At 36.0% G+C, this 18,517-nt stretch overlaps 1 protein-coding gene across 5 annotated transcripts in view; it reads left to right on the top strand.

The window, feature by feature from the left end:
* Positions 1-13,450, top strand: part of HNF4G (hepatocyte nuclear factor 4 gamma) — a 60,581-nt gene extending 47,131 nt beyond the window's left edge. For all 5 annotated transcript variants that reach the window (XM_056484517.1, XM_056484518.1, XM_056484519.1 and 2 more), the window contains 7 exons: positions 925-1,031; positions 5,071-5,226; positions 7,317-7,404; positions 8,803-8,955; positions 9,135-9,371; positions 9,850-9,972; positions 10,383-13,450. In XM_056484517.1, the coding sequence (XP_056340492.1) occupies positions 925-1,031; positions 5,071-5,226; positions 7,317-7,404; positions 8,803-8,955; positions 9,135-9,371; positions 9,850-9,972; positions 10,383-10,501 (983 nt within the window). In that variant the 3' untranslated portion in view covers positions 10,502-13,450. The remainder of the gene's footprint in view (positions 1-924; positions 1,032-5,070; positions 5,227-7,316; positions 7,405-8,802; positions 8,956-9,134; positions 9,372-9,849; positions 9,973-10,382) is intronic.
* The last annotated feature ends 5,067 nt before the right edge of the window (positions 13,451-18,517 follow it).

Below are 18,517 nucleotides of genomic sequence, written 5' to 3'. Positions count from 1 at the left end.
CATAAATCTGCTGCTCTTAAAAGACAATGAAATTCCTTGTGCAATAGAAAGATTTCCATTGGCACAATTCTTTTTTTGCCCATCTTTTTTATTTTCCTTGGCCTAATCTTGGGCATGATCTAGGATTTAGAAGGATCTGACTGTTAATTTTCATTTTTTTCTTCTTCTTTTAGTTCAAAAATATACTGTCTTGCTTCATAAGCCTTGCATGTGCTGATTACAGATTCCTTATCCAAAGATATTTCAAATGCCTGTTTTTGGACCCCATGAGACAAAACTTACTGAATTTACTGTCCTAAAACTTTTTTGGTGCACTGTTTTTTGGGTTGGGTTATTTTTTTTTCCCCATTTAACTTAGTTAATGTTCCATAAACAGGCTAGGAATGCAATGTCACTGAGGAGGAACATGAGATTTAAGTTTCAAAATTATCTTACTAGTGGGTTAAATTCATGATTCATTCCTGTTTCATTGTTTCCCACAGCAGAGCATGAGTAGGGCTTTCATACTTCCTCTGAGAAATACTTTTTCAGTGGTGATGTTGTACCACTTGACCTGTTTGGCAGTCTGGAAATGTCTATTTCTGCTATTGTCATAAAGCCTGACTTATTAAATTGGTTGAAATTGAGACCATGTGTTCAAGTTCAAAGGAAGAAAGAGGTCTGACTGTAATTAAGCCAGTGACAGAAATGCTGATGATTCAGTGTCTATCTGCAATTAGTTATACATGCTTTACAGGCACATTGTGTTCTGATAGAGATTGTAAACATGTATTATCATCCTTCCTCATCACTCAGAGCTATCATCATCTTTGAATGTCATACCTTTCAGTTCTTAGAATTATCTTCTGAAACTAGTAATGTTCTGAAATTATTCTTTGTATCAGTGTGTAAAAGTCAATAAATGAGATGATTATTCTTTTCCAGCTGTACAAAACGAACGGGACAGGATAAGTACGAGAAGAAACACTTTTGATGGCTGCAACAGTCCCTCCATTAGCACATTGTCACAAGCTGAGACACTCTCCCGCCAGGTACTGGGATCTATCACAAATTCATTTAGTGACGTTACGGCCACTTTTGCTAAAATTAAATATTCTTCAATTTCTTATTATATCAAAAATAATTATTAAGATTACTTTATTCTACTTCCAAAATGCACACAACTTCCTCTTCTCCATGGAAGAAGCAGTAATAGAATACATTCTTGAAACATGGTCAATAAAAAAATTCTACTTTGTCCAGGACAATATGTCTTAGGCACCTTTCTTAATAAAGGTTTATGGTTCTTGCTGCTTTTAAATCAGTTGCTGTCTTAGGCAGCTGGTGGCATCTATCTATCCTTGAAGCAGACTTTCCCATGAAACATAGGGAAAAATTTGTCCAAAGCCATTACATTCGAAAGGTTGTGGACACTCATTTCCTTACATTCTTTTGAAAATCCCATTTTTAATATCCTTAGACATTATAAGTAAGGCAAACAGAAGTATTCCAACTGCAGAGTCAATTCACATCTTGCTTTTAAATTTTCTTTGTCTCATCTGAACTTCATTTTCTCTTTTTCTTTTTTTTCCCCCCTATCCAATCAATTGCTGAATGGAACAGTCTCTAGTCCTTTTCTGCACCTCAGATAAATCATGGCCATTGATTCTGCATTCTTGCACCTCTTACTAACTTGCTTAGAATTTAACTGCCACCTTTATGATTTCATGCTGACTGATTTATACATCCCCAAATGTTTTGTAATCTCATCCTTTATCAGCATCTCTCTTAGACTGGAACTGTCTGTAAAGAATTGATGCAGGAATTACTGGGTGATAGTCTTTGGCACATATTGCATGTCTGGGCAGACTAGAACATAATGTACCTTCCTACCTTTAATACCTATACAGTATGAAAAATATTGCTATATTTATCTCCTTAGTAATTTTTTGAACTTGCTTATTGTGCTTTTTTATAATACTCCTTAATCATTTCCAACTGGTATATGCAATTCAGGAATAAGAACTGTCTTGAACAGAATCACACCCTCAGCTGTTTATAGCACAAACTTCTTTTCACAGAGTAGGTTCTTGGCCTAAAACTCCTTGTGTATACACAAATTTATTGTACTTACTATTTGGTATGTTTTAGTAAAACAGAATTGCTTCCACTTTGTCAAACATATATGAAGATACAATCTTGGCCTCAGAGTCCAAGAGACTACATTAACGTGATGGAAAAGCAGAGAAGTCTTAAAAGTACTTGTTCTTCCCTCAATTGAATCTGTGAGATGAGTTCAGTCCTGAGAAGAGACTTAGAGGAGGTGGTAGTGTCCCAAATCATTATCTAAGTACTTCAGATGTGAAATGAAGAAGAGGGTGGCATTCATCTCTTTTGAAATGTTCATATTAAATAAGGAAAATTAGATATTTTCATCCCTTTTGAAATGTTCATATTAAATTGGGAAAATAAGTTATTTTGTTCCTTAAGATGCCTTACAAGGGGGAATTGTCTAAGTACATTTTTTCTGGTACAGACCTGGGAAAGGCTTCCAGGGTTATGTAAATATGAAAAGGGCATGCTGGACTCATATGAGTAAAGGTCTCTGTCTCTGAAGGGTTTCAGAGCTACTGGGATACAGTGTTACATTGTCATGTTCATCAGCTCATTAATGGGTACAAGTTACACTGGGGAAGAAAGAAATGTTTTACAATGAGAACAAACAATTACTGGAGCAACCTTTCCAGGGATGTGGTAGAGTCTTCATCACTGAAAGTTTTCAAGATGCAATTAGACAGAGTGTTAGATAACCTCTAGGATTCCTTTGCTATATAAGGTTGGATTAGATGGTCTTTCAAGGTCCCTCCTAACCTGTGCTAGTCTATGATTCTATCAAATCAATGAGTCCTGTGTTGTACTCCATAAATGAGAGGCAGGTTAAAGCACTATATAGAAATAGAAATAGAAAGCTTCATATCCTTGTCAAGAGATACAATCCTAGGTGTTCATAATGAACTCTATGGGAGTCATCCCACAAATCCCCAGCAGAAGTTCACCAAGTAATTTCAGCATGGAAGCTGTAGTTTGTAATGTAAGATGTAATTTATACAAATGAACAGCTTTGATTGAAATATATTATGGGAAGGACAATGTATTAACTCCATGAGTCAGTATGTCTAACAGTTAAACAATCTACCTCTTCTTTTTACCTTCTTTACCTTCTTGTATTATCTTCTAGTTGGTGCATGGTTAGTATCATTTTCAGGTAGAACAGAGTGTGACCTACTATCAGAAATCTCTTCTTTGTTCCTTTGAATCATGATCAAGACCCCTTTTACTCTTCTGGAAAAAAAATGAAATGTATTGAATTTCTTTACTGTCTTTCTGTACCAAAGGTTTTCTAGACTGAATCACTCTGGTAGCTATCACCTGAATGAATATCAATATTTTCAACCTCTTTTTTGTAAAGGAGATGCCAGAAATGGATTCATGATTATAGCATGGATTTCACACATTCTCTGTCTACAAAGTGGCAATACCTCTAACCTTTTTCCTACAGGATAGCCTTTGAATTATATGTCAGGAATTTTTCACCTGCTTACAGCCTAGCTGCTGTATTTCCCTGAGAACTAATGTTCAGCTGGCTAACTGACATACATATCTAAGCTGTTTTCAATGTTTTACACTACTGAATTATTTAGGAAGCACAGAGCTTTAGTTCAGAAGTACAACTCATTTTGACTACCCAAGGATAAGGGACTTCACCACAGATCCCACTGTGGGGTTTAACATTAATGAAGGGGAACTGCTAGGGGCCAACCTAAATACATTCCACCATCCTGAAAAGTGTAGGAATGTAGAAGACCAAACAATAAATTTCTTTTCCTGAGGAAGATAAGCACACCACATGATTTCCCGAATATGCTTTTGGTAATAAAACATAAAGTGAAAGTCAGTTTCATAGGCCTTGTACAGTGATCCTTTCCTTCTTTTTCTTTTTCCTTCTCTCTTTTTTTCTCTTTTTCTTTTTCTTTTTCTTTTTCTTTTTCTTTTTCTTTTTCTTTTTCTTTTTCTTTTTCTTTTTCTTTTTCTTTTTCTTTTTCTTTTTCTTTTTCTTTTTCTTTTTCTTTTTCTTTTTTTCTTTTTTTTTCTTTCTTTTTCCTTTTCTTTTTCTTTTCTTTTTTTTCCCCTATTTCTTCTTTTTCTTTGTCTCTTCTTTTTCTTTTTCTCTTCTTCTTCTCCATTCTTTTTAATTTTGTTTCCTTTTTCCCCTTTTTATTTTCCCCCATCTTTTTCTGCTTCTTTTCTCTTTTTGCTTCCCTATTATGATAGCAGCTATAAACTGACCTTACCTTCCCAGGTTTGGCTTTATCTTAAGTTGGCTTTCCCACTTCATTCCTTTCCTTGAAAAGTCATTAAGAATTTCAGGATTTGGCTCAGTAGAAGTGCCTCAGCTTCAGGCCCAGAAAGATATTGCTCTCTTGCCATTTCACAGAGCACTGTTCCCTGCAGGTGGTCTAATGCACACTCATATCCTTTGCATTTCCTCTGAAACATCTCAGGCCTCTGCCTATACTGCTGCTTCATCATTACAAACCATTCTCCTCCAGGCACTAAAACCCCCCTGTTTTACCTTCTCAAGTTAATGATACTTATCTTTACACTAGAAGAACATGCTACCCCTTTATCATTTGCTTTCTCTTAATATCTCTATCCCTTAATATTACTGCATGCCACTATGAACTCTTCTTTTTTTCTGAAATGAGGTAAATGTCAGCCATTTTAGAGAAAAAAAAACAAACCACCTCCCTTCTACAAATGAAAAGAGCTCAAGTATGTTTAAAAATAGTATTTTGGAATGAGAAGATCATGATATGATTAATTGAAGTTTTAGAATATTACAATGCATACTGGTAGTAATGAGAAAGAAAAAAATTATAATTTATGTGCAGGGTAATGGTCCATATGGTCAAGGAATTTCTCAAGAGTATCTACAATTACTGCTGTGATTTTTCTTAAATATGCTGTTAACCAGTGAAAATAAAATTATATGAAATTTAACATCATTCATTTTTCTCTCTTCATGGCCAGATCTCAATCTCCAGTCCTGGTTCTAGCACTGATATAAATGTTAAAAAAATTGCTGGTGTCAGTGATGTCTGTGAATCTATGAAGCAGCAACTTTTAGTACTGGTGGAATGGGCTAAATATATTCCAGGCTTCTGTGAACTACCACTTGATGACCAGGTATAAGAGGAGAGAAAACTCGAATTACTTCTCTGTTTTTCTTGTGATTATTAAATGTCATTCTTTTCTGTCTGAACAAATAGAGCTGAGTACTAGACCCATTCTCTTAATTTATTTTTTTTAAGTTTTGAAATAACACCACCACAACAGAAAAGACATGAACAAAAAGAAGTAGCAAAGCAGCATGCCTTTAAGTGTTTTGTTCTTTCTGTAGTGTTTTGGAAGCATAACTTTTTTCTGACCTTTAAAGTATTTACTTCATGTTCACCTTTCATTATAATATGGTTTAAGACAGCATATTATTTAATTTGATGCAAGTATTCTCTACTTGCAAAAACCAAAAGCAATTAGAATCTCAAACCAATTCCAAACATACTGATATCAATCCATAGCAAATAATCTTTCATACAATACAATGTACTAAAATTATATTGTATATAATAAATGTAAGGGGAAAAAAGCACCAAACCTTGAAAATTCATAAGGGTTTTTACAACAGAGGTCTGATCTATCATCACATATGTAGTACATACTAATATATCACTGGCTTTCAAAGTAGGTTGTGCTGGCAAACCCAGAACCAGTATCTCCACATTGTGGTGATCAATTCTCTGACAAGGAGCCTCAGAAGGAGATTAATTCATTGCTTGAGATCTCTTGATTCCACACCAAAATCTGATTTATCTTAAAAATCACTCTGTGAGCTGGAATTGTGTAAATCCTTCTTTTTGCTTCTCCAGTCTCTCAGTTTTTTAACAAAATCTTGAAAGTGTTAGGTCATCGTTGATTTTGAACTTCATCATTCCTTTTTATATCATTCCTCAGGAATATGGATGTGTTTCAGGCCACAGGAGACTCCCCAAAAAAGGAGTTAAATGATGTCTTTGCAGACCCCCAGAGCACATATGTGCACAATCTCTACATACTCAAATAAATTAAAACTGTTCATGTGAAAGAGAATTTCAAATGCTGTTGCTACACAAGGGCAACAAAAGCAAGCAAAAAAAATATTGCTGCTTTTATTGTTAAGATAATGTGGAGGAAAAGAGAAGGTATCAAATATCCTTAAAATGTTCCTATCTGCATTTAAAAAAAATAAAAGATTAGCTGAGAATGATAGACTGAAAACACCTCTGCTGTGCTTGAAGAGTAATGTTGGGAAATACTCTGAAACCTTAAGTACCATAGAAAATTAGGGACAAAGATATTGAGAGATAAAGCAAATGCCACTTTTTAATTTGTGATACCAGTTTCTAAGGGGCACTGTGCATTCAGTTATAAAAATAAGCCATCTGGTTTTGAAAAAAGGATTCCTCATCTGGAAGTCAGCCTGATTTACAAACCACAGAGGAGGCCAGAACAGCTAAGGTAACTCTACTGAGAACCTGAAAAATCTCAACATATAAGTATTACCCAGGTGCTGTGTACCTTTATATCTCTCCTAAAGTGATTGGCTTGGATTAGAATTACTTGTTGAGAAATGAGTTCCTTGAGGAAATAAAGGCCATTGCTGAAATTTCAAGCAGACATTAAAACCAGAAGAAAGTAAATAGGTGACAAAGAATAAACTAATAAACACAAGCTCCTTCCCAGTGCAAATTTGGATTCCTCTTTGTGGACAATAGTGGCTCTAATAGCATATCTGGCTTTGTTGGGAAAAAGCTGTTTTAAATGCCACGTAAATTTTTGGTTCAAGAGAAGAATGAGGCACTGATAGAACCAAAATTTACTGTAACAGTTCATTCCAGCCCACTGGAGTCTTTAGTGTCAACTTAAAATGCCAGAGAAAGCTTTGTCAAGGGAATTCAAACTAGGAAATAAATGCTGGTACTGTATTTATTGAAAAGTATTTTGCAGATTCTGATGTTTAAAACCTAGACAGAATGCTAGAAGTGACAGAGGATGACAGTTTAATTAGGAAGTGCTACTTTTATGAAGTTAAGATTTTTGCATTCACTTTGCATTTTACATTGGAATCTTAACAGTCTTAAACATGTACCTAATACACAGTAATATGTATCCTCTTTTCTTTTGCTCTTATTGAACGTTACTGCTTTATCATCTAATGAGTCTGCTGTTTTTTTTGTGAGGTTGCCCTGCTAAGAGCACATGCTGGGGAGCACCTGTTGCTTGGAGCAGCAAAACGGTCCATGGCGTATAAGGACATTTTACTTTTAGGTAAATATTGGTTTTGTTTTACTTACTGATGATGATGTTATAGTACATTAGCAACCATACAGTCAGTTAAGTGGGACAACTGTTCTGGCACAATCAAAGCAATGCATTCTGTAAATGCTAAATAGCTATTAATGACATAATGTCATGTGCCTGCTCTAGCAAAAGCAGGTGGGTGGATTCATGTGGGTTAATACAGCTAAAGGTCTATTGGGTAGCAGAAACAACAATTTAAGGGATTTCCTGGCATTTGCCTCCTTACATTTTCTTTCATATGGAATACGGACTCAGACTTGTCTCTTCACTGGTTATGTGTACAAGGACATTTTCTACTACTTGTTCCCCTTCCTCTTTGAGCCTGCCTTTTCATAGGTCTAAATTAGCTTGAATTTATTTTTACACATATTAAAACATTAAAAGGACAAGAAGGGCTTGGTCTGAAGGTATTTCTTTCACCAGCAATCCTTTCAAAGTAAAAGCTGTACAAATGACTTTCTTAAGGTAGTTATTTCCCTAGATACACTTTCACTACCAAAATTAACAGAAACAAAAACAAATGCAATTTTATTTGGATTAGTAATAAGGTAATAAGGAAAACAATTATAAAATAATAGTAAGAAAATTATATATCACAAGCATCAGCAGATATACCAAAAGAAGAAACAATTTGAGGCTTCAAGGCTTATTTTTGATACTTGGAGGCAGGTGTCTGTTTTATGAGTCACTTTCACATGGCTCTCTTGTGATATAATTATCAGTTTTTCTTTCACAACTGCATGATGGTTTCTGAAAGCTCCATGATATTCATAATGTTCTCCAGAAGGTGAATTAAGATGCCATAGTGAAGACCTCCAAAATGGATATTTAAAAAACTCCCCAAACCCAAAAAACTCTAGGTAAAATTAATTCTTAACTGAAAATTTTATGATGCTACTAAATTTTATTAGGAACAGCAGTAATATCCATTAGAAAAAGAAGCACTTCTAGTGTCTCCTCTACTCTATTGACAAATCCTTTTCATTCAGCTTGGGATATATTATTTTAATCAGGGATGAAGATGTTTTAAGATCAATTCGTTAGTATATTTATCTGTTATTTAAACATAAATGTCTACTTGCTTCTTACTTGTATATTCAAATACCAACCTTGATCCTGTGGACTAATCAGTAACTACATGTTGGTATACTTATATGTACATATTATTTACTGGGATGGCAATAATTTACACATATACTCTGTTTGCAAAGAAAAGTTGTGTGTAATGCAAGGGAGAGTTATTACTTAAAAAAATTATTAACTTGATCAAGCAATATGAAATGTACTTTTGAAAATTGGCTTCATCTAGCAAGTTGAATCAAAATGTTTCTGTTAATTCATATGTTGGTATTCTTTCCCTCTAAGGCAACAATTACATCATTCACCGCAACAGCACTGAAATAGAGATCTGCCGAGTGGCAAATCGGATTCTGGATGAATTAGTTCGTCCCTTCCAGGAAATTCAAATAGATGACAATGAATATGCTTGCTTGAAAGCAATTGTGTTTTTTGATCCAGGTATTTTTACAAGAATATCTCTCAATTGTTTTACATGTGATTGTATCGAAAGTAATTTTTGTTAATGTAGCATCTGTTCGTGTTATCTAGCTGAATGGAAAAGAATAAAATGAAAACCAGTAAGATGCTACTCCCAAATTGTAAAATGCCTTGACGTTAAGTTTTTGTCATTTTTTAAGATGCAAAGGGCTTGAGTAATCCAATGAAGATTAAGAATATGCGATTCCAAGTCCAAATCAGTTTAGAGGATTATATTAATGACCGTCAGTATGACTCCAGAGGAAGATTTGGAGAACTTCTTCTTCTACTGCCTACACTCCAAAGCATCACTTGGCAAATGATTGAGCAGATACAATTGGTTAAATTATTTGGAATTGTTAAAATTGACAGTTTGCTTCAGGAAATGTTACTGGGAGGTAAGCTAACAATTGGTTAAATTTACCATTTTGTGTCATGTTGAATTTAGCATGTTGGGATGTGTAGGGATTCCTGATCTAAGCTACCACTCTGACTCACTGTCTGAGCTTTCTGTTGTGTAATTGTTAGGTAAAGCCTTCTTGCCTTGGCAGTTCATCTTGTTAACATAGTCCTACAAGGGCAGATTTTGCTATGCACTTCTCAGTAACTACTGGGTTGTCCTATAATTCCCTAAGCAGATGAAAGAATCCCTAGAAATATTTAATGAAACACACTGTTATTGCAGTCAAAACAGTGAAAATAAACTCAGTGCTTAATATGCTTGAAGTCTGCTTAAATTGTTTAATGAATACCCAGAGGCAATTATTCAAATTGCCAATCAAAATATTTACTCTGTGGAAATGTAATTACTGAAGAATAAGTCACTGGCAACAACATGCTCTTTTGTATTGATATGTGCTCATGTTATTTTTGCAGGTACTTCTAATGATGCTACTCATCTGCATCACCCAATGCATCCTCACTTAGCCCAAGATCCATTAACAGGCCAAACTGTCCTCATAAGTTCAATGTCTGCTCCTGTGCATACAGAACAGATACGTAAGTAATTGCAAGTTAGCCTTCTGTCATAGCACTTCACTGTTTCATTTTAAAATATTAATTAGAATGGTGGCCTGTCAGTGTTCATAGAGCTATTTCATCATCATTCTTAAATTAAAATAATTGTGCATTAAAAATGTATGTATATAAATGGTGTTAAGTAACGGACTTTGACCTGAATTTAATTCAATTTTAAAAATTCAGCACCATTCTGATATATCATTGTTGTTACATGCACAATCTTTAATAAACTAAAAATGCTGATCATTAAAATATCCTGTTTCCCTAGCATGTCAAGGCACTCCCTTTCCCAGGCATGCAACAAGACTCCCTTTTAGTACAGTAGTATGTATATGTACAGTAGACCAGGCTGTAAGAATATGTAATTATTTTTATGTTTTTTTTTTCAGCAACTCCAGAAACTCCATTACCTTCCCCTCCACAAGGCTCTGGACAAGAATACAAAATGTCTGCAAATCAGGCTTCAGTCATTGCACAGCAATCTATTTTGAAACAAAAACCATTGTGATAACATTTTTATCTCTGTCTCTGTCTTTTCCTTCCTTCCCTTCCTTTTTATGCACTAGATAGATCGGTATAACACTTGCACATTTAAAATCTCAGGTTGATAAAGGAAATTATTTCCTCAGCAGCCACTACTAAGTGGGTGTTCCTTAAAACACCTCATGATTTGGAAAGTAGTGCTGTTCTGACTACTGCATACTGCTGTAACTGTGGATGCTGCAGTCTGACAAATATGTATAGAGGTAGATATTGTTTTTACATCTTATAAATGTGCAGATTCATGTTTTTATTTCCTGTTTTAGTTGTTGTCTTAATATTATTGTTTTAGATGTATATATAATTTTTTTCATCATAATGGAACTGGTTAGTGCTTGTTTAGCTGTGAATTGTAGATATGAAAAGTGGGTTATTCAGGCAAAAGGTAAGAATCTGCTAATAGTAGAACATTAGGCTACCAAAATAGTACATGAATCGAAAAATAAAAAAGGAATATATACTTAATGGACAGAAAAACTCAGCTATATTAAAAAAAAACCTGATTTGAAAGGACCATCTCCTTCAAGTAAAATTTCAACAAAAGCATCGAATCCTCCCTTCTTAACAGTTTGTGTGAAGCAGAAGGCCTGCCTGGGTGAATATGCTTGAGGACTTCTTAAAATCTATATGTGAAACATATATAGATATTATGTCTATATGTAGTCAGTTGGCCACGCTGAAGCATTGATATTGATAAATACTTAGAACAAGGACTGGTAGGCTTTTTGGTCTGGATTAACTAGTACTTTCCCAAAAAGCTATGGGCACACTTTGGGAATTAGGCCAGTCTAGGGACACTTTTAACAGCCCTTTGGGCACAGCCCTTCTCTTTAAGGGTATAGAGAGTATCACAGAACCCCAGAATAAGCTGAGTTGGAAGGGATCCACAAAGGTGATCAAGTCCAGCTCCTGGCTTTGCACAGCACCAGGCCCAGGAGTCACACCATGTGCCTGAAAGGGATGTCCAAATGCTTCTTGAACTCTGTCAGGCTTTCTGTGACCACTTCCCTGGGGAGCCTGCTCCAGTGTCCAGCCACCCTCATTTGACCTCAGGGCTGGAGCATACTTTGTGATGTTTGGTTTACTGGTGTAAGAGTAGCCATTATGTTTATTTGTCTAACTGGGTGGTCAATGCATGTTTCAGCAATCACTAAAATTCACCTATGGAAAAGTTGTAATTAATGTAGTAGCTCTGTGTTTGGAGGGGTATAACTTACTGAGTGCAGTGGCAAATGTGCCTGAGTTCAGCTCCAGGTGTTCCTGGTTTGAGCCATGATCTTTCAAGCCAGAAGACAGCACATTTTCTCATTTCACATACTCATCCTCTCAATTATTAAGAGTTTTCAGAAGCATGGGATGACTTGGTTTCCTGTGATGAGCCCCTTTCTCCACCTCTTCCTTCCCTTCTAGTCTGGGGATCCAACATTGACTAGGCTTTGTGTCTGGAGTCCATAACAACTCGTCTGGATTTGGACCCTCTGTGAATTTGCACAAAGTGGATCTTGTGACACATGTTCACTTGGGGCATTTATACTACTGAGGTACAATTTGAAAGGAATCTTTATGGTATATGAAGTGATGCGTTGTTCATACAATACTAACATCATATGAAAATCATCACTTTGCACATTTTATTTATTCCAGGCAGTGGTGATTTAGTACTTTGAAGCAAACTTTCTACCAGAAGATATGTAAGAGAGAAATAGACAAATAAGAGATAATAATATATTGCAGTTTGCTAAACTATTGCAAAGAGAAAACATAGTGGAGTCAGAATATTCAAGGTGAGATGTTGACCATCCTGAACCAGATGCCTTCCTTAATCACATCTTCCAGAGATGGTGCAGTTACTCCCTTGGCTTGTAAAAGTTGCTCAGAAAAATCTGGAATGATTCTTCAAATATATTTTTGTAGGCAGGAAATGCAACACAGTAAATGCTGAGCTGACCTGAGCATTCAAAAGGCTTTAATGAGAATGCACCTACCACTAGGTAGACACTGTGTTTCTTTGTTATTTTAAAGTAGTTGCTTTTGTAAAGTCTGTATACAGTAGCTATTAATGTTTGCCTTTTGCTTTTTAGATTCTTTTTCTTTTTCCTGTTTACTATTTGTTTTTTATTAATGCATTGCTCTTTTTACAAGCTCCTTTTAGTATGAGTTTTTATGGCAGAATAAGGTACTGAAGTTTTGCCATTAACTTCAAGGGTATCCAGACCGTGCTGTTTTTATAAGCTGGCCACAAATGCTTTACAGTGATACACAAAGGTAAAACAAGTGTGAGAGATACTGAGCAGCCCAAAAGTTTATGGATTGGGCTCACTTTTTTGTACTTGTCATAGAAAGAGTGTTGGACTCTAGGTGAATCTGCATGAATTTACTGGGTCAGATAAATTAAGTCAGTTGCATGAACATGGCAGTACTGCTCTGACTAATAACATATAATTGGGAATAAAGTTCAGTCTCCAGGCTGGCCACCCTTGCCTTATATTAGAGATGTGCATAATAATTTAGCTTATTTTTCAGAGTGAACTTTAGATATCAAGTGTACAATAAAATGTTTTCACACACTGCCAAAATGTACTGGAGGAAAAAGATACTTTAGTATTTTATCTGATAAAAAGCTGTTGTCTATTTTGTACGATATATTACATTTTTGAATAAGAATACCACTGTAATTTATTGGGAAAAGCTGATCTATTTTATAAATGTAACATTATTTTTGTAAACTTAATTATGAAAAATCAGAAATGATTAGTGCTGTTAAATATTAAATTATAATGAGATGTAACTTTATATGTTTGAACTCTGACACCAAGTTTTTGTATTGAGCATTTGGAATTAAAATGGTTGCTGGAAATATTTCAAATGGACTGTTTTTCATCAAAGCTCAATAAAGAAAAATGAATGATCCAAATGACACATTTGCCTTTTACTATTTTTTTTTTTCTATTTACATAAACAAGGAAATGGTTTATATTCCTTACACAATGAATAACTATATAACTAATATGCTTTCATCTCTACTGTGTTCACAGAATCACAGAATGGCTGAGGTTGGAAGGGAGCTCTGGAGGTCATCTAATCCAACCCCCTCTGCTCAAGCAGGATATTGAAATCATATGAGATGGCAACATTTTAGCTGATTTTGCTGTCACGTGGCAAAGTATTACATAGCTATGATCTTCAATTTTTACTTCTGACTCAGAAAAGAACTGAAGCACATGCTTAATTCCATCTGTGTTTAAAATTAACCATATGTTCAACAGCCTATTTTTTTCTGGACAGGGATAACTTAAGAAATCACTACCGTTGCTCCAGTGCGTTGTGACTTAGAAAATTTTGGATACAACTTGATATAGACATTGCAAACTTTATAAAGACTCTTTACAATATATTTTTTTAGATAACCAGTATCTCCTCTGCCTTGGAAAATATGTTCAGTTGCGCATCTCTTTACTAGATTTTGAATAGTAATGGGGTTAGGGGTTTTTTGTTTAGTTGGTTGGTTTTGGGGTTTTTTATTTTGTTGATATTTTGTTGGTGGTGGTGTTTCTTTGTTAGTAGTAATAATACAGTGATTTGGGCTGCTTACTTTTGCTCAAATGGAATCTGCCCTGGAGTGCAGAGCTGCCATGGGAGGGAGAGGACACTTCACTTTGTGTGCTGGAGATCTGGTCCCTCTGAGAAACTTGAGTATTATTCTACATTCAGGAAACCTCTACTTGTGAATGCTGTCTAGGGGGTAGGAGCTTTATGATTCTAAGGAATTGAAGAGATTTTTCTTCTCAGCCTCCAATGAAGGGAATATGGAAACCCTTTGCAACTTCAGTGATGTGAAGTGCTGACAGTGCTATTCTTCAAGATTTTGATAAATCGGCTTTAGAAGTAGATCCAATAGGTGAATAGGATTCTGTTTTACAGAGAGAGATGGTTGAACTAGCTTTCAGTTCTAATTATAATCCAGAATTTCTACCAACTGAAGATTCTAAAAATGAGCAAAGATGTTTACTAAGCTCCAGGAATCTTCGGTGACAGAAAATTTAACATTCACAGAATGTAAGAAAATTTTTTATAATTCTGTGTTTTATTCATATACGTGGAAGTTCTGTCAGTCTGTGATGGCCTAACATGTTTTTATGTCTTTCAATAGACTATAGTTGTGCACCACCATTTGTTATACTTATGCTAAAGTATATAGTAAAGAAATACTTAGGTCCACATTTTAATAAGTCTATCAAAAATCTTCTGTATTGGTTTGCAAGTAATTTTACATTTTTCAGTTGTGCCTGACACAGACAGATACGTTAGCTTTCTTCTTTCCCTTTATTCTCCCTAGGAATAAACAAGAAGTGGAAAAAAAATATTTATTGCCAAAGTTGGTGTTGTGATGTTAACAATGCAATTGTGCTTCTCTTTCTTCTGTTGTTTTTCTAATATGAAAATAGAGGAGATGATTGTCATCAAGGCTGACATCAATCACTGCTTTCTTTTGGTTCCTTATTTTCTTGTGGTAAATCCAAGTATTTTCATTAATTGAATAGTCTATGTGTAAATAAAAAGCCCTCTATGAAGCCAAAAGCTCAATTTGATTGCAGAGGGGATTAAAGGTGCTCAATTGCAGGAATATCTTTTCAAAAATTTATTTCATAAAAATTAAAATGCATGCCTGATTTCTAAACAAAATCATAAATAGTTCTATTAAAGGGTAAGAAACTTGAAGACAATTGAATGTAAAGATTTTTATATAATGACAGTGAAAGAGCTTCCATTTTGTACCACCAATTATAATAATTTCCTTTTGAATACCATCTAAACAGGATGGGCAAAATCTCATCAAGACATATGCCTTAAAATGTTCTTGTGACAATGATCTCTTTTCCTTAATATTATGGTGGAGCTATGATTGCTACCAACAATATCTGGTCGTTCACTTGAATCAAGTGTCAGTCAAAGATGCCACAGCGACACTAGATTTACTGATGCTGCTGAGGGTTGCCACCTTCTCCCAAGAAAGGCCTGATGTGACAGCTTCTCCAAGTCACATTGTGGTGGGACACCCTTGCATCAGCACAGAGCTCTTAATTACCCAATGATTTTGGGTCTGACACCACTTCTTCCTTCTGCAAGAGTGAATGCCACCAATGTCTAACATGATGAGGTGAACAGCAGCAAGTGTTGAAGATTTTCCTTTAGCCAGTCTGATCAAGGAGTAGTTTCATCCTAAGCTTAGCACTCTCCACTGAGAATAGGGCAGAAAGCCTAGGACTCCACAGTTTTAAAATGGCTTTGGTTTTGAACTGAATAACACTGGCAGGTCTCTGTGTCTTACTGTAGCAAGAGTTGAACAGTTGAGTGTCTCGTGTCTGATTAGACTCAGTGACATTTTGGGGTCTGGCCTCCCACCTAACCTCCTTTGCCAGTTTGTTGGTGGCTTGACCAAGAAGACCACAGTTGCTGTTTCCATTTTAGAATACTGAAGGTCTTCAAGGAAGCATAATCATAAAGATTGCACACGGAGATGTGATTCTGGGACTGAAATGACCTGAACAAGTTAAAGGAATTAGTAATTGGTTTGGAAAAAATGGAGTACATAATAAGGTGTTCTTTGGTCTTTCAAAAGAATTCAGTGAAAGGAGGAAGGAAAAAAGACATTCAAAAATTGGCTAACACTGTTGATTCCACAAAGAGATTAAGAAAACTTCTTCATTGGAAATATAAGGTAAGACAGCTTTGCTTAATATATTCAATGTAGCTTGGTCAGTGTATCGCCTGTAGATTGCAAACTTCATACTCAGAGCAGCTGATTTACTTACAATTTTTATTAAGCAATTCATCAAATATATCCCAGCAGCTTACCATGCCGTCAAGTGCCCACTGGCACCTTCACAGGGCTGCTCTGCAGGGAGGCCTGGCCACATTCTGCATCACAGCTCTAGGACCCTTCCTCTGGCTATTACTTAAACACATTCATTATCAATGGGCAGTAATGCCATGGGAGTGAAACAATGTCCTTCATGTAGCCCATGGCAGTTCTTACTGTCACCAATCCCCTTTTATCATCATACCTTGTTTTATGTGACATAGCTGAACTTGCCAGTTGTATCACCTGCTATGTCATGCTCTGTTTCATGCCCCTCACAAGGCCAATTGAGACAAGATAAAACTTTGGTTGGGTTTTTAGTTGCATTCAGAGTCAGCATTTCACTTTGATACAACATTGGAGCAAAGACCAAAGTGCTGGATGTGGTAATGTTCTCATCTGTAACTTTCACATCAGCCACCCGATATACAGAATCACAGAATCACAGAATAATGAGGTTGGAAGAGACCTCTAAGATCATTGAGTCCAACCTATGTCCTAACACCTCAACTCAGAGTCTAGATTATAGCACCAAGTGCCATGCTCAGCCTTTTCTTAAACACATCCAGAGATGATGATTCCACCACCCCTCTGGGAAGAGTGTTCCAGTACTTTATAATTCTTTTGGTGAAAAATTTTTTCTTAGCAAATTTGCAGATGACACTAAGCTGGGAGCTTGTGTTGATCTACTGGAAGGAAGAAGGGCTCTGCAGAGAGATTTAGATTGGTTAGATGGATGGGCAGAATCCAACAGCATGAAGTTTAATAAGTCTAAGTGCTGAGTTCTACATTTTGGCCATAAAAATCCCCTACAACATTACAAGCTGGGGACAGTGTGGCTGGATAGTGTACAGGCAGAAAGGGACCTGGGGGTGCTGGCTGACAGCTGACTGAACGTGAGCCAGCAGTGTGCCCTGGCAGCCAAGAAGGCCAATGGCCCCTGGCCTGTGTCAGGAACTGTGTGGTCAGCAGGAGCAGGGAGGTCATTCTTCCCCTGTACTCAGTACTGGTGAGGCTGCACCTCGAGTGCTGTGTCCAGTTCTGTCCCCTCAGTTTAGGAAGGATGTTGAGATGCTTGACCGTATCCAGAGAAGGCAACAAGGCTGGTGAAGGGCTTGGAACACAAGCCTTATGAGGAATGTTTGAAGGAGCTGGGGTTGTTTAGCCTGGAGAAGAGGAGGCTTAGAGGTGACCTTATTGCTCTCTACAACTTCCTGAAGGGAGGCTGTAGACAGGTGGGGGTCAGTCTCTTCCACTGGGCAGCATCTGACAGAACCAGAGGACACAGTCTCAAGCTACGTCAGGGAGGGTATAGGTTGAGTGCTTGTGTCACCTATTATAATGGCCCCTGTTTCCTGTCTTGTTCAAATAAAGCAAGTCAATAGGTTGGGTTACAACTGCTCTCCAGCTACAAGTATGATGAATTCATAGAACACAGTTCTGAGACCACATTGAACTGTCTTTTTCTTAGTCTATGCATTTTGCAGCTTAAATGAAATGGTGTGGCTTATGTTACATTTTGATCAGCAGGCAGTTTTTTTCTCCCCTGTTTTTTTGACCTCCTCACAATTGAATGAATTTTCATGGATATGACAGCCCAACAAAGCATCCAGTTTTTCAGATGCCTGCCTTTTGTAATTTAAATAATGTAAGCATATGAACATAGAGTTTGAATTAAGAGGCAAAAGCAATCTCACCAAAAGAGTTTATTCAATGTATTTCCAACATCATCTATTTCAAGATATAATTAAGATTACCATGGCCCAAGTCTAATTTACTGTGGTTTCCAAAAAGTAGAGCAGATAGCAATTGTAATAGAAGACAAGAATTTTCCATATAAAATTTTTCATTGTCATATTAGATTTTTAATGAGCATTAGTCTTGATCAGAAATGTAATAAAATGGAACAATACTCTAAAATATGCAGACAGATGTACTATAAAATAACAAACTTTATATATTTAATTTATGTACTGTGAAGTACACTTTTCTTTTGCAACATGAACATTAATATCCATTTTTTATCTCAACACCAAAATCACAATTTAACTGTAGCACAATCTGTTCTCTATTTTAATGTGGGCTTTTTTACAGGTTGATTAAAATTGCATTGTGTGATTAAAT

The sequence above is a fragment of the Oenanthe melanoleuca genome, chromosome 2 (assembly GCF_029582105.1).
Source record: "Oenanthe melanoleuca isolate GR-GAL-2019-014 chromosome 2, OMel1.0, whole genome shotgun sequence".
In the NCBI taxonomy this organism is placed as follows: Eukaryota; Metazoa; Chordata; class Aves; order Passeriformes; family Muscicapidae; genus Oenanthe; species Oenanthe melanoleuca.
The sequence above is the reverse complement of the archived record's forward strand: the minus strand, read 5'-3'. Positions and strand labels throughout refer to the sequence as shown.